Genomic DNA, 16,145 nt, shown 5'->3' on the forward strand with positions numbered 1-16,145 from the left:
GAAGAAATTTGGATGTGCCAAATAGAGGGGTGGCCTCTGCCAGGCAGGGACAGACCCTACCTGCTCCTGCAGAGCTCCCTGCAGGGCCACCCTTGGGCACAATCAGCGTGGCTGCCCAGGCACTCACCACAGTAGCTTCCAAGTCCAGCAATTGCAGAAGTGGCTGTGGGGAGAGGAGTAGGAGAGAGCATGAGAGAGATGCTCGCATCAGGGACCACCACGGCAAATCACCCAGCCCACATCCCCCACGGATGCTTCACCTGAGCTTCCACTGTGCAGCACAGGGCAGCAAGGAGCATCATGAGGCTGAGCACAGCTGCCTTCATCTTCCTCTGTGCTCCAGGAGTTGGGTGAAGCTGCAGGAGGCAAGGTCTGCATTTATCCTCCCAGAGCACTGCCCAGATGCCCCTGGGCTTGTCAGACTCCCCTGACATGGACTGAGCTCAGCATACAGCCATCTCCTTCCTTGGCCCCAGGAAAAAGGAGGAAGCCAGGGATCAGAGGAAGAACACTGAGTGCTGGGATCCCAATGGCACTGAGCCCAAAGCCCTCAGGTCCCAGCACTCAGCACACACGGCCTTTCTGTCCCCCAGTGTCGGTGCTCAGTCAGGGTCAAGCTTTCTTGTTGCATCAGGATAGTCTGTTTATTGAGTTCAGCATACATCTTATATACCATTTACTTACAAACAAGACATTCCTGTTCCTCTAACAATTTCTCTAATCAGTTAACTAGTCCCAGCTTCTCCCAAACAAAGTGATAAAGGATGAAAGGTTCCTTGAGAATAACAGGATTAACAATGAATATCAATGGAACCTCCTGTCTGCTCTTAGGAGCAAACAGACACTGCTTGCTCGCCGTCTCACATCCCAGTCTCCCAGGGTTTCACAATGGTAAGGTCCATCAAAGAGTTTGATAAGCTCTCTGGTGACTCAATCACAGATACATCTTCCCCCACACCCCAGGGCCACCCAGAGATGACACTGTCCCCATATCAAGACTTTGTCCAAGGACTCATCCCGAGATCTGTCGGGTCCTGTGAGGCTGCAAGGTGTGAGGCTGAACCTTTGGGGAACTGTGACACAGCATTTGGGGACACTGGGAGGTGTGAGGGCTATAGGGACATGGGTAGTGAGGAAATTATGGAGATATTCAAAAGGCAAGGGGTCACAGGGATATGGGGACATGAAGATACGGAAACATCATGGGGACATGAGTGTATCATGGCAGTACGGAGACATAATGGAGCACTGGTAGTGTGGTCTGGTGGTTGGTGACCCTGCACAAAGCAAGGGGATTGAAACTAGATGATCTTTGTGGTCCTTTCAACCCAGGCCATTCTATAATTCTGTGCGGGCAGTGGGGACAGTTGGGTGATGGGGAGACATAGACACAGGGAGGTAAGCATTGTTCACTCAGTGCCTTTGTCATCATGCTCGAGATCAGGAGTGAATAGCAGAACTTGGCTATGGCTGATGGGTTTCCTCCTCATTTACTCCTGCAAAACACAAAGACTTTAACTTTTAGAATCGTGGTATCTCAAAATCATGGATTACCTGAACCACGGAGTCAGAGATTCAAAGAATCAGCAAGTCAAGGAATCACACAACCGCAATATCACAGCACCATAGAACTATAGAATCATGGCATCATTCAGGTGGGACAAACCACTTAAGTCACGTCAGGAGATGTGTCATGTATTTTCTGCTGTCTTTACATAGCCAAGAGCAGAAGTCCCCATGTTACATCCAGAAATCTGCATTGCATGTCTGAGATGTCAGTAGTGCTGCCTCTGTCCATGAGGACAGTTTGCCATTAGGACACGCAGGCAGGCAATCCAAGGCTGGGGCTGAAAATTGGCTTAAGGTACCTGAATAGGTTCTGAGGTCACTGGGCTGTGTGCCTGAGCTTCAGCAGAACAAAGGTTTCCTACGGGTTTTGTTCCTGTGATGACCCAACCTCCTGTCATGGCTTCAAAGAAAGTGAGTCTTGTTTTATCCAGATGAAAGGAAAGAAATAATATAGAGCTAATAAATGGCTTAGAACTGCAAACAACTCAGGGGTACTACAAGGAAACATGATATGCCAATTTGAAGTGCTTCATCTGACAGAACAGCCAGCTGGTCACAGCTTTCACGGGGCATTTCCCATAAACAGGAGAGTTGTTGTGGGTCTCCTCTGAAAAGAAACTTGAATGTTTATGTTGGAAATTGCCCAGAGAGCAGCCAGCTGGAAGAGTTTCCTTTGGGCTGATTCTACTCTGCGCAGTATTTGTCAGAGCTGATCAGTGCTGCATCACTCTCTGCACTTAAATTTAACACGACTCTGGGGTTCTTTGGAAATAACCAACCAATTGCCCATGCTGCCATCACTGAGGAATCTTGACTGAGGTGCCGTACAGACTGTCTTTGAGATGAATGCAATGCAGGTGGATGACACTTGATAGCAACTTCATGTGAAAAGTTCTCCTCGGGAAAACCCCTTGGCTGGTTTGATGAGATCTAAAAAGAAATACTCAGGCTTTTGTAACAGACACTGAACGAGTGAAATGTGATGTGGTCTGAGTTCTCAGGCTGCTCAGCCAACAGCCTCCCCTGCAGCAGTCTCCCCATCACGGCATCATTTATGTTAGACATGACAACTCAGATCATCCAACTGTTAACTCAGGCAAGAGCTGCTTCAAAATTAATACACCCTCTTTTATTACCCGGGCCATAAGATCAGAGGCAGATGTTGGAGATGTGTCTGTAGAGGTTGAACCCACCCATCAAGACCCCATTATGTGTTGCAGCCGTGTGACAGATGGCAGCAGAGGGGCAGTCTGACAGAATGGCTTTTGACATGGAAGTGCACATGAAGCAAAGTTGTGCCATTGAATTCCCACAAGCAGAAAAAGGTTGCACTTGTTGACATTCAACAAAGCTTGCTGAATGTTTCTGGAGACCAAAGAGTGGATGTGAACAGACTGAGGTAGTGGGAGGTGTGTTTCAGAAGTAGTAACTGTGGGTCACCTTAGCTGGTGCAGATGCTTATGAGCAGGGAATGTAGGCTTCTCTTCCCTCCCCTCAGTTTCCCATCTGTGTTCTCCAGGATTCTCTTGACCTCCCTGTGTCAGTCATCTCATTAGCAGCAGCTTTCTACCTACCAGCCTGTGCTCCAGAATGGCTCCTGTAGGGCCTATCAGAGCTTTGTTCATGAATCCTCTTCCACAGTCCATCCTGGAGGCAGTGACCACCTCTGAGTACAAAATGGAAAAAGCCCTGAAAGAAGCTTGGAAACTTCTGACTTGATAACCCACATCCAAGAACTTATCCTGTCAACACAGGGAATGAGGAAGAGGGGACCTGACAACCAATGTGCAAACCAGCAGCTGCTGCTGGCCTCTCAGCATAACTGACAGTTTTGAGTCTGAAACCACAGACCCCAGCCAGGAGCCCAGGGATGGCCTGTCAGATGTTGCAGGCTGAAGCCACTGCACATTCTGATGAACTGAAGGAAGCTGTATGCTTCCTGCTGGCCTGTGGGCTGCTGAGAACATCCGACCCCAACAGCTCCAAAAGAAGGAGGACAGACAGAGTCACTGCATGTCCTTTATTCTGTAAGGTTCACAGAGAGCCTGGTTCATTATGTACAGTGTGTATGGGCTACACTAGAAAGGTACAAACTGAGTAGGAATTGATTTGAGTAGTGACGATTTAATGAAAAACATTACAGTATATATAAAAAAAAAAAATAACAATGAAATACACATATAAAATGAACAGAACAATCAATAAAAGATACCTTGATTCAGTAAAAAGCTACATTACAAACCGTGAATTCCAAAAGATGGCCACTTCACTGCTATTGAAACAGATCTGATCATCACTTTCTTCACCGCATCCTTGACCTCCCTGTTTCTCATGCTGTAGATGAGGGGGTTCACTGCTGGAGGCAACACCGAGTACAGAACTGCCACCATCATGTCCATGGATGGAGAAGAGACAGAAGGGGGATTCAGGTGGGCATAAATACCAGTGATGATAAACAGGGAGACAACAGCCAGGTGAGGGAGGCACGTGGAGAAGGCTTTGTGCCGTCCCTGCTCAGAGGGCATCCTCAACACGGCAAGGAAGATCTGCACATAGGACACCACTATGAAAACAAAACACCCAAAGACTAAACTGGCACTAAAAATGACAAGCACAACTTCCCTGAGATTTGATTCTGAGCAGGAGAGCTTGAGGATCTGGGGGATTTCACAGAAAAACTGGTTGACAACATTGCCTTGGCAGAGAGGCAGTGAAAACGTACTGGCAGTGTGCAGCAGGGAATTGAGAAAACCAGCGCCCCAGGCAGCAGCTGCCATGCTGGCACAAGCTCTGCTGTCCATCAGGGTCCCGTAGTGCAGGGGCTTGCAGATGGCAACGTAGCGGTCATAGGACATGATGGTGAGAAGGGAACACTCTGCTGAGACAAAGAAGAGAAAGAAAAAGAGCTGTGCAGCACATCCTGCGTAGGAGATGGCCTTGGTGTCCCAGAGGGCGTTGGCCATGGCTTTGGGGAGAGTGGTGGAGATGCAGCCCAGGTCGAGGAGGGCCAGGTTGAGCAGGAAGAAGTACATGGGGGTATGCAGGCGCTGGTCGCAGGCTATGGCTGTGATGATGAGGCCGTTGCCCAGGAGGGCAGCCAGGTAGATGCCCAGCAAGAGCCAGAAGTGCAGGAGCTGCAGCTGCCGCGTGTCTGCCAACGGCAGCAGGAGGAACTCGCTGATGGAGCTGCTGTTGGGCATCTGCTGATCCTGGGCTTGGAGTCCTGCTCAGAGTGCAGAAGATAATGACAAGTCCAGACCATTCTCAGAGACACTTCTCCTGCTGTAGTGTAAATGTTCTCTTTGGAAAATGTTCATTTAACTCCAGAGCTTCAATTTATTTTCATGAGCTTCACCATCCCTAAAAGATTAGAGAGCTCAAACTTTGTTCTCATTTCCTAATCATATCCCAGCCTCCTGGATGTTTTCCTCCTTTATTCCTGCTGCTCTTCGAGACCCCAGCCCCAGCCTCTGTGCACTTCAATTTGTCTTAAAGAAATCAGCCTGTTTGTGGGATAAGTGAACTATTAATGTTTGCAGAAAACGAGAACTGAAATTAATTGTATCCTTTTAGGAAGGAGAAGCTGAGAGCACAACCTGTGTGACTGTTCACAAAACAATTGATGGACTGAATAAATAATTGATAGTCTCAGAGATGTGTCCAAATTTGACAGCCCGTTTTAGATTTCTGCCTCCAATCCTCTTTCCTTCCCTAAGAACAGGAAATGAAAAATCCCTGCCTTGGCTCTCCTCTCCCAAAGTACCCTCAGAAGCATTCTGTTGTGCAGTAGAGCTGTGATCCCCCTTCCCCGGGCAGCAGCTGTGGCAGCACAAGCCCTGCCGGGGGGCTCCTTCCCCCCACACGTCTCCCCGCAGCACCCTGGGCAGCTGAGTGCTGAGCCTGGCAGGCGGCAGAGTCCCATAGCCAGCACACAGCCCCTGGGGCACAGCAGGGACCCTGCTCTGCAGGACAGCCCTGGGCACCCGCCTGGAGCCCCATATGCACAGCCTGCAGCCATGCTGGGACACGCAGCACTCAGGTCTGTGCTCTGACACTGCAGCACAGAAGCCCTCAGCTGGAGCAGAAGGCTTTTTCACAGTAAATAAACTTGCAATACCTGAAACCAGATCTGCTATAGGATGTCCCACATTTAGATAACCCTCTATTACAAGCAACTGCATTACCTACTGCAAGAGACTTACTGTCTCATGGTCTTTGAGCAATGGTCCTGCAGTGAGCTCACAATCTCACAGCCTGCTCACACAGTGCGCATCCTGTAAGCTCTCTCCAGTTTCTCTCCTTTCTGTCTGTCACCTGCAGGCTGTGCTGTGCACAAGAGCTGCTCCTGGGTACAGCTGTCTCTCTACAGCTCTGCCCACTTTTATGAGCTCCTTGTGTCTCAGGAGCCCGGCCCAGCTCAGAAGCAGAGGATATCATTTTTATCCTCCCACTTGTCTCCCCTGAGATGTCCCTCTATCTTCGTGGCCTGCAGATGCTGAAAGACAATAGCATCATGACAGTACATTAAAATCTGTTGAATTTAACACCAGATTTCAAGTGGTCAGTGTTTGCTGAAACAAAAAGGACACATAGACAAGGACAGGGAATCATAGAATCATAAAATCACCAAGGTTGGAAAAGACCTATAAGATCATCAACCGTTCATCTATCACCAATAGCTCCCACTAATCCATGCCTCTTAACACAACTTACAATCATTCCTTGAAAACCTCAAGGGTCGGTGACTCCACCACCCCCATGGACAGTCCGTTCCAGGTCCCAAAGTTCAGGATGCAGAATTTGGTCTTGTTGAACCTCATCCCATCAGCTTCAGCCCATTCTCCAGCCTGTCCAGATCCCTCAGTAGGACCTTGCTAACTGCAGACAGATCCACACTCCCAGCCATTTTACTGTCATCTGCAAACGTTCTTAGGGTGCACTCAGTGCCCTCATCCAGGTCAGCAATAAAGATATTGAAAGGCACCAGTACTGACCCCTGGGGAAAACCAGGTAGGCGTCCAGGTAGGTCTTGAATATCTCCAGAAATGCAGACTCCACAACCACCCTGGGCAGCCTGTTCCAGTGCTCCGTCACCCTCACTGTAAAGAAGTTCTTGCACATATTTGTGCGGAACTTTCTATGCTCCTGTTTCTGTCCATTACCCCTTGTCCTGTCTCCATACACTGCTGAAAAGAGTCTGGCCTTGCCACTATGCCCCCCACCTCAGATATTTATAGATCTGGATCAAGTCCCCTTTCAGTCTTCTTTTCTCAAGGCTAAACAGACCCATCTCACTTAGCCTTTATTCATAGGGGAGATGTTCCAGGCTCTTCACCATCTTTGTGGCCCTCAGTTGAGCTCTTTCAAAGAGATCCGTGTCCTTTTATACTGGTGAGCCCAGAACTGGGCACAGTACTCCAGATGAGGCCTTACCAGGGCAGAGAAGAGGGGGAAGATCACCTCCCTCAACCTGCTGGCCACGCTCTTTCTCATGCACCCTAGAATGCCATTGGCCTTTTTGGCCATGAGGGCACACTGCTGCCTCATGGCCAACCTGTCGTCCATCAGGACACCCAGCTTCCTCTCTGCAGAGCTCCTCTCCAGCAGCTCATCCCCCAACCTGTCCTGGTGCATGCAATTATTCCTCCCTAGGTGCAAGACCCTACAATTGCTTTTGTTAAACCAGATCTCGCTGAATGGCAGCACAGCCTTCAGGTGTTTCAGCCAATCCTCCCAACTTTGAATCATCAGCAAACTTGCTGTGGGTGGCCACTATCCACATGTCAAGGTCACTGATGAAGATGCTGGACTAGATTGGGCCAAGCACCAAGCCCTGGGGAACAATGCTAGTTACAGGCCTCCAATGCACCGCCAACGATTGACCCTCTGTGCTCTGCCAGTCAGCCAGTTCTCAACCCACCTCATTATTTACTCATCTATCCCACACTTTCTCAACTTTTTTATAAGAATACTTTTGTGGGAGACATTATCAAATGCCTTGCTGAAATCAAGATAGACAACATCCACAGCTCGCCCCATTCCATCCAGCCTGTTACAACATCATAGAAGGCTACCAGGTTGGTCGAGCATGAACTCCCCTTGGTGGACCCATGCTGACTACTCCTGATAACATCCTTTTCATTCAAATGTCTGGAGATGGCATCCAGGACTAGCTGTTCCATCACCTTTCCAGGGACAGAGGTGAGGCTGACTGGCCTGTAACTATCCGGATCTTCCTTCTTGCCCTTTTTGAAGACCGGAGTGACATTGTCTATCCTCCAATCTTCAGACACCTCCCCCATTCCCCAAGACCTCTCAGAGATGATAGAGAGTGGTTCAGCAATCACCGCTGCCAGCTCCCTCAGCACCTGTGGATACACCCCATCATGTTCCATGGCTTTAAGAACATCAGTGTGGCCTAGGCGTTCATGGACCAGCTCTTCCCTGACTAAAGGCAAGTCTTCCATTCCCCAGACCCTCTCACTAAGCTCCAGGGTCTGGGAATCCTGAGGGAGAGTTTTTTCACTGTAGACAGAAGCAAAGTAGGTCTTCAGTATCTCCAGCGTCTCAGTATCCCCCGTTTCCAGAACACCCCCCTCACTTAGTAGGGGACGCGCAGTGTCCCTAGTCTTCCTTTTACTCTCAACATATTTTCAAATGTCTTTTTTATCATGATTTATAATGAGTGTCAACCCATTTATGTAATACTGTGTTCTGCTTGCAAGGATGTGTGTGAGGGAGGTGGGCCAATCAGTGCTGGTTCTGTGGCAAGGTGCTTATTACTGAACAATACAGACTGTTAATGAAAAGATATATGGTATGGTAACTAAAGAATTGTATTGTTTGACGAACACTTTTGATGGTATAAGAAAGTGTAATTGTTAATGGCATGTGGAAGTGTACTTGAGGGTATATGGAAGTTTATCTGAGGGTACAAATAGTGGAAGAGTATACAGAGGAAAAAAGTTTAAAGAGAAAGTGAGTTTATCTGCACTGACATGACAGCAACCCCTCTCACCTTTCCCCTGTGAGCAGAGCAAAGCAGACCAAAGCAGAGACACAGTCCCCATGTATCATGTAGGGTTATTCTACTTACCAAATGGATGATCTCACAACAGAAGAGGCAGATCTTCCTCTCTGTTCCATCTGTGGCATACTCTGGAGTTCAAGGCATTGCAAAGCTATGGCGCATCTACGTTCCATCACTGATGACACCTTAGTATGCCCTGGGCTCTCATTACAATTGCATCTAAATAAATCTAGGGTCATGCCAGTTGACAGGAAGCTGGCAAATGTTGTCTCATTGTAAGGAAGAGCAAGAAAGATGACACGGGCAATAATGGACCTGTCAGTCTCACTCCAGTGCCTGGAAAAATTATGGAGAAAATGATGGTGGGAGTTATGGAAAAACAGCTGAAGGACAATTCTGTCATTGGTCGCAGCCAACACAAGTTCCCGAGGGGAAGTTCCTGTTTAACTTCATGTCCTCTTATGAAACAGTTTTCCATTTAGCTGACCAAGGGAAGCCAGTTGATGTTAACCTTGATGATTTCAGTAGAGCTTTTGATACTATTTCTATTGTCCTGCATATGGCTAGACAGAAACAGAATGTGGTGGGTGAGCAGTTGGCCTACAGGTCAGGCCCAAAGGATCATAGGCAATAGGTTCCATTGGGCTGGTAGGTGGTCACAGTCATGCTTCACCCAGGGCTCCATTTTAGGGTAACTTCCCTTTCATGTTTTTGTGGATGACTTGCATGCAGGACTAGAAGATGTTCTGATCCAGTTTTCTGAGGTTACCAGATGAGGAGGTGCTATTGCCTCCAGTGAGGGAGGAGAGGACTTGCAGAGAGATGTGGACAAGACAGAGAAGTGGGTACCAGTTGGTACTAAGCACCAAGTGCATAAACCATAACAAGTGCCTGATTTTTCACCTGTGTAGGGGCAATCCTGGACATACACACTGACTGGATATGGGACACTGAAAAGGATTGGGGGTCCTGGTCAACATCAAATTGAATGTGAGTCAGCATAGTGCCCAGGCAGCCAGGAAGGCTAACGGATCCCTGGAGTGCATCAAGCAAGTTATTGCCAGCTGGGTGAGGGAAAGGATTGTCCCTCTCTGCTCTGCACTGCTGCAGCCTCACCTGGAGCACTGGGTGCGCTTCTGGGCACCACAGAACATAAAGGACATCAAACTATGGGAGAGTGTGGACAAGAGGGCACTGGAACTGAGAGATCTGAAGTTCAGAGTTTCATTGGGATTGACTGCTTGTTCAGACCAGGCCCTTCTCACATCCCACATCCTGCAATGAGACACAGGGTGTACACGGGACTTCACAACATCCTTGCACGCCATGCAGAGCCAGGGATCTTCTATCCCCATGTCTTTCATTTAACATCATACAGACCTCCATCCCACTGCCCCAGGATGAGCCCTGAGCCAACACGAGGGACAGGATCTCCCTGCCAAGGGTCTGGGATTCAGGGCATGGCCTGCCTGCTTTGTAAGGGAAAGGAGGGGTTTCTCAGCATCAGAGCCAGTGGCTTTGCCTGCCTGTAGTCATGGCTTCCAATTATCTTGTCTAACAAGTCCCTTGGGAGCTTACTTGGTAATGGCCCTCAGTGGGCCCATTAATACTCCAAGAAACTTAGTTACTTCTGACTTTGCCTTGTTGAGCACTTTGTGCAAACTTCTCTCTGCACTGGAGGTTGATGGACTCAGCAGCAAATGCGCGCTGGGGCCCATTATAACCTAAAGAGCCCTCCTGTGCCTTGTGCCTTCCTGTTATCTTCTTCAGGTTTTCAGAACTTGTTCAGCAAAATGGAGATGTATCTGGAGAGAGCCTAAAGAGCAAGAATCCGACAGGCATTTATTGTTTATTTATTTATATTTGAGTTTAAACAAAACATTAAAGCAGCACTGTGCAACTGGTATCAATCCGGAATGTTCCCAATGAGTTCTGTTGTGTTACTGAGTGGACAAAGGTCCTCCTCAACCTTCCCACCCCATTTCTACTCACACTGACTGGCCCCATGGGACTTGCATCACTTTTCCTCACATCACTCTTCTCTGCATTCAGCAGCTCAGTGTTAAACCACCTTTGCACCAACTCCCACTGGCTTTCCTCAGAGAAACAGCTGCATGTGGGCAAGGAAGGAATTCTCCTTTTTTTTTGGCCAACAAACAGAAGGAAAGGTGATGCAACTGAATGAACAGTAAAACACAGTGATCAACTGCATGCCATGTCCAAGCTGCATCTATTGAGGTTTGTCTTTCACAGGGAATATTTGTACAAGAAATGAGTTAACAGATGCCAGGCTTTAGTCACAGGGCATTGGGACTGGCACCGCTGTCTGTGTCCCTGTGCCTGAAGGCATCAAAAAAAGACACAAAATCCCCTCAAAGACTCATATTTTCTGCTTAAAATGGAACAGGACTCACGAGAATTACACGTGTTGAGAAGGCTTAACACATTTTCATTCATTTCTATCTTTGTCTTCAATTCCTTGTTTCAGTTTTATTGGCATTAATGAACATCTTTCAGACTTACAGCTTAAAAAAAAGAGATAGAGACCCCTTTGTGTTTCACACGTGGCCTGGTGCCCCATTGACCTTCACATTCCCCACCAGCCCTTCCTTGCTGGTGAGTATGAGATCCAGCAGAGCACCTCTCCTCTCCTGTTGTGCTGTCCTTGCAGCAGATACTGGAGTGAAAAAGGCCCCCCAAGGGGACAAGGGCCTGACAACACGGGACTCCCATCTGTCTGCAGAGGGCACCTTCCACTTGCTCTTCCTGGTAAGGAAGCTGGAACCAAACACTGTTGGTCTTCTCTGTTTGCCATTTCCATTTGCTCTGACCTGACTGCTCTGCCATTCCCAGGCAGAGCTCAGTGCACTCTCACAGATGGCAGTCGTCCTTCCTTGTCTCCTCGCCCATCCATCCTAAAGACTCTGTATCCCCCTTGTGCTACAGTGCAGTTGTGGAAGCCATTTAACTGTGTCTCTGTGGTCCAAACAAGAGCTCAGGCCTGCAGCCTGGTGTTCTCATTAGTTGAAAACGACAGAAGTAAACATCCAAATTGGAAAGCAACATAGCCTGACTGGATAGCTCATCTATGGTATTAGTGTGCAGAAGGTAGCACGCAGGCATTAGAGTTGACATAGCATCACGGACACTCCCTGGCCATGGATTTCCCAAAGGCCCTGTGCTGCATTTGCAGCTACAACAGAGTGTGAGGGACAGCCTAGGGAACTGGCATGAACATAGAATCAGAGAATCATCAAGGTGGGAAAAGACCTATAAGATCATCCAGTTCAACCATTCCCCTATTACCAAGAGCTCCAACTAAACCATGTTGCTGAACACAACATCCAGTCGTTCCTTGAACACCCCCAGGGTTGGTGACTCCACCACCTCCCTGGGCAGTCCTCACCACCCTTTCTGATCAGTAATATTTCCTAATGTCCAGCCTGAATCTCCCCTGCTGCAGCTTGAAACCATTCCCTCTAGTCCTGTCACTAAAGACACGAGAGAAGATGCCGACCCCCAGCCACAGGCTGCCAGCTTCTGCAGGAGGATACTGTAGGAGACAGCGCCAAAGGCTTTGCTGAAGTCTAGGTAGAGCACATCAACAGCCTTTCCCTCATCCACCAGATGGGTCACTAGATCACAGAAGGAGATCAGGTTGGTCAAACAGGACCTGCCCTTCATGAACCCATGCTGGCTAGGTCTGATCCCCCGGCCATCCCACACATGCCGTGTGATCTCCCTCAAGACAACTGTCAGTGCTTAGTCGAGTTAGAGAGATCTCTTAGTTTCTTGTAGCATCAGAATAGTGTGTCTTTATTGTGTTCAGCATGCATCTTACATGCCATTCACTTACAAGCAAGACATTTCTGTCTACATATTTAAACCTCTTGTCAAGGCAGTTATTCCATCCTTCTGAGGGGAAGTCCCCACAGGTAATGCTGTGCTTCCATTCCCTGCTCAGTAGCAGTTGCTGCACATCCTGCCTTGCAGCCTCCTTGTCTCAGAAAACTGCAGCTGTTGGTAAACCGGGAACTTCTGCATCTTCTACGGGTTCGTCCTTTAGATCCGACCAACCGGCTGCAGTGTGCAGCTTCAGATGTTTCAAAGCAGCCATGAAGTTCTGGTTCTCCAGGAGTTCTGCTAAGGAAAGATAATGGGTTGGCAATATTCGTTACAATAATTCCTACATCATCCTGCTCTACCAGGATGGCCTGGAATTTCAGGAATCTTTGGGGTGAGAGCCAGTGTCGCCCTTTTGTCTCCAATACAGCACACACTGTACGAGATATTAAAACTGGCATCCTTTGGCCCAGTGTAGATCCACGGGCTTTTTCAATACTGAGCACCAGTGCAGCCACCACCCTCAGGCACCATGGCCATCCCTTATTCATTTCATCTGTGAAGTTTTGGGCATTTTGTGGGGAAGGTGTACCGGGTCGAAGGAAGTCCTGGAAGGGTTCTGGGGCTCTGAGAGAGTTGTGGGGTGTCTACAGGTTCTTGAATGGGAAATATAGAGGGGTATTGGGGCATTCAGAGAATTATGGGTGGGCTGTCACAGGAAAGAATGAGCAACCTTCTGGAAAGCAATGGGCAGCCACAGGGATGGAAGGGACACCTACAGGAATGCAAGGGTAATCCAGGCTGAGGCCAGGGGATAGCCAGGGGAAGAATAGGAAAGGGAACGCCCCAGGAGCCTAGTTCTTCTTTAAAACCCACATCTTCTACTGCCCAGTTCTGCTGCAAAACTGCCAGAGGAGCTGCAGTCCCTCTGCCCATCTCCTGCCTGTGTCAGAAAGAGCTGCATGTCAGTAGGTTTCAATTGCCATTAAAAAGCCAGCTCCATCATTGCACTCACATAACCATCCCCTACAGCATCTGTAACAGACACAGCCATCCATGCCCTTGAACAGGAACTGCTCCTATTAAAAGAGGGAAGTCTTTTGCTGTCTTAGGATGCGAGAAATAGAGGAAGAGCTTAAAAGCCATCAAAACAGGCTACCAAGGCACCGACTGTGGAAGCTCAACACACCTTCTATGTTAAGAAGCAGCAAGAGGAATAAATGCACCTTGCTGCTGGAGAGGGCTGAGCTGCACCTCCTGCTGTCACCCTTGGGTTGTCATCATGCTGCCCATCCACAGCGCACTTTGAAGGGCTGCAGCCTTGCAGGAATGAACAGAGAAAAAGAGCTCTGCCTGCATTCCATGTCAGCACCCAGAGATGAGCCATACAGCCCTTGCTCTCAGCACACACACCTCTTCTCTTACCAGCTGCTTGCATTCCTGCACAGCACTGCTCAAAGCCCTCCTCCAGCTCTCCCTTCCCAATGCAATCCACAGCCTCTCCCCAGCCATGAGCTCTGGGCTGTTTGATGCCTATGCCATCAGCAGGACCTGCAGAACAAACCTTGGGCTTCAGAACTTTGAGGAGACAAGCGCTCTGTCTAGGAACATTCACCATCTGAAGCACTTCAATAAGCGACCTCTTGAAAGCCCAGAATCTGTGTGGCACATCAGGAGATGCTGAACTCAACCCACAGTCCTCTCCACAATGGAAGGGCTCTTCAGAACCAGCTGGAGGGTGAGAAAAGACCGTCTCAAGACCTCTAGTCCAGCTTCAAGGCCTTCAGGCTTTTTGGGCTGTTGCTTTCCAGACCTCGAGCTTCAAGTACGACACCTAGGTCCTCCTGGCCTCTGCTCTTCTAGACTCTGTCTTTCTTGGCCTCCATGCCAGGACTACTAAGCTGCAAGGCCTCTTGGCCAGGCTCTTGGCCTCCCTCCTGGCTGTTTTACCTTCAGGCTTCTAAGCCTCCTGAGCAACCTCTAGGCATTTAGGCCTCCCTCTATGCCTTTAGGGCAGCTTGCAGGAATCTGTGTGTGCTCTCCATTACAGCTCTAAGCCTTCCTTTGTGCCTTAAATACTCATGGTCTTCTTTTTGTCCTCCTCTGTACATCATGCCAAAGAAACATCTATAGTTCCACACAACTTTCTATACCCTATATCCCACCTAGAGCCACAATAAAGCTCTATATACATGTTCCATATACACCTACAACCACCCCTATAATCCCTGTAGCACCCTACAGCCCCATATACTCCTACAAGCCCCGCTCACCTCTATATCCCTCTATAGCCCCCCCAAAGCATCCTGTACCCCACATCTCTCCCAATAGCCCCCCTAGACCCCATATCCCCCTGTATTCCCACATCAGCCACCTACATCCCCACATCCCCCCTAGAGCCCCTGACAGCCCCCCATATTCCCCTCACACTTACCCATTTCCTCATATCCCTTGGCATCTCCCCACAGCCCACTACAACCCCATCTACCCCAAGATCCACTCCTACATCCATCCCACTGCCCCCCACAGCCCCATATGATCCTATACCCCACCCCCCATAGCCACACATTAACCTACTGCCCCCTACACCCACAGACCACCTCAGCATATTGATATGCGATGGATAAAGGATGGGATATCAGGAAATGGGATAGATATGGGGTGGGCTGTGGATATGGGATGGACTTGCAATGCATATGCGATCATGGAATCCTGGAATTGCTCTGGTTGGAGAAGAGCTTCAAGGCCCTTCAGTCCAACTGCAGCCCAACCATAGAATCAATGCAGTCTCTCCAGCTCCCTCTGCAGCGCCTTTCTCCCCTCCAGAAGATCAGCACTCCCTCCCAGCTCAGTGCTGTCTGTGAACTTACTGAGGGTGCACTCAATGCCCTGGCCAAGATCCCTGATCAAGGTGTTCAATAGAAGCGGCCCCAGTGCCGAGCCCTGGGGGACACCACTCGTGATCTGCCGCCAGCTGGAAAAGGCTGCTCTGGGTGTCCAGGCTTGGCTGAGTCTGAAGTTCCTTGTCTGAAGACAAACCTGCCAGGACCCAAACGAGGCAGAGGAGCCACGATGCCATGTGAGGGATCTTGATGCCTGTCTGTCCATCTGCACAGCAGGCCCAGCTGCCCCTGTTTCCCCCCTCCACGAGAGCTGCCCCTGCTGCCGCTCCCGGAGTCTGAGGGGCTGTGACACGGCACAAATGACTGCAGGCAGAGGGATACAGCAAAGGGAACACAAATCATTTAATAAAACATCATAGAGAACAATGAATAAAGGAAACAACAATATTCCTAAAATTGCCATCCCACAACAACTGAGAGCTCAGACGGTGTCCCATCCCACGGCAATGATGACTTTGGAGGATGGCTCTGTTCTGGAGGGGAGGGATGGAGCCGCTGCTGGTACCCCTGGAACGCTGCCGCTGCTGCCCAGTGCTGCGGGGCTGTCGAGGAGCGCAGGGTTACGGGTAGCTGTACTTGTCAGCTATGGCCATGTCTATCTCCCGCTGCACCAGGAACTGCACGGGGCCGATCTTCATCTGCTGGGCTGCCCGCTGCCGCTCCTCCTGGGCCAGCCTCTTCATGCGCTCCCTCTCGGGCCGCTGCTCGGCTGTGATGGGCAGCGACTCCTCCAGCGCTGTGGGTGCCGCACTGCCTCCCACCCGGGGCCCCACGCAGGGCACAAAGTCCACGGGGCGCTG

General features: G+C 49.5%; 1 protein-coding gene across 1 annotated transcript; it reads right to left on the minus strand.

The window, feature by feature from the left end:
• Positions 1 to 3,803: 3,803 nt before the first annotated feature.
• On the minus strand, positions 3,804 to 11,446 carry LOC140261338 (olfactory receptor 14C36-like). Its single transcript, XM_072354644.1, has 2 exons — positions 11,431 to 11,446; positions 3,804 to 4,783 (listed from the first exon to the last, which is right to left on the minus strand). The coding sequence occupies exons 1-2, from the start codon at positions 11,444 to 11,446 to the stop codon at positions 3,804 to 3,806; spliced, it is 996 nt and encodes a 331-aa protein (XP_072210745.1).
• Between the last annotated feature and the right edge of the window lie 4,699 nt (positions 11,447 to 16,145).

The sequence above is a fragment of the Excalfactoria chinensis genome, chromosome 21 (assembly GCF_039878825.1).
Source record: "Excalfactoria chinensis isolate bCotChi1 chromosome 21, bCotChi1.hap2, whole genome shotgun sequence".
Classification (NCBI taxonomy): Eukaryota; Metazoa; Chordata; class Aves; order Galliformes; family Phasianidae; genus Excalfactoria; species Excalfactoria chinensis.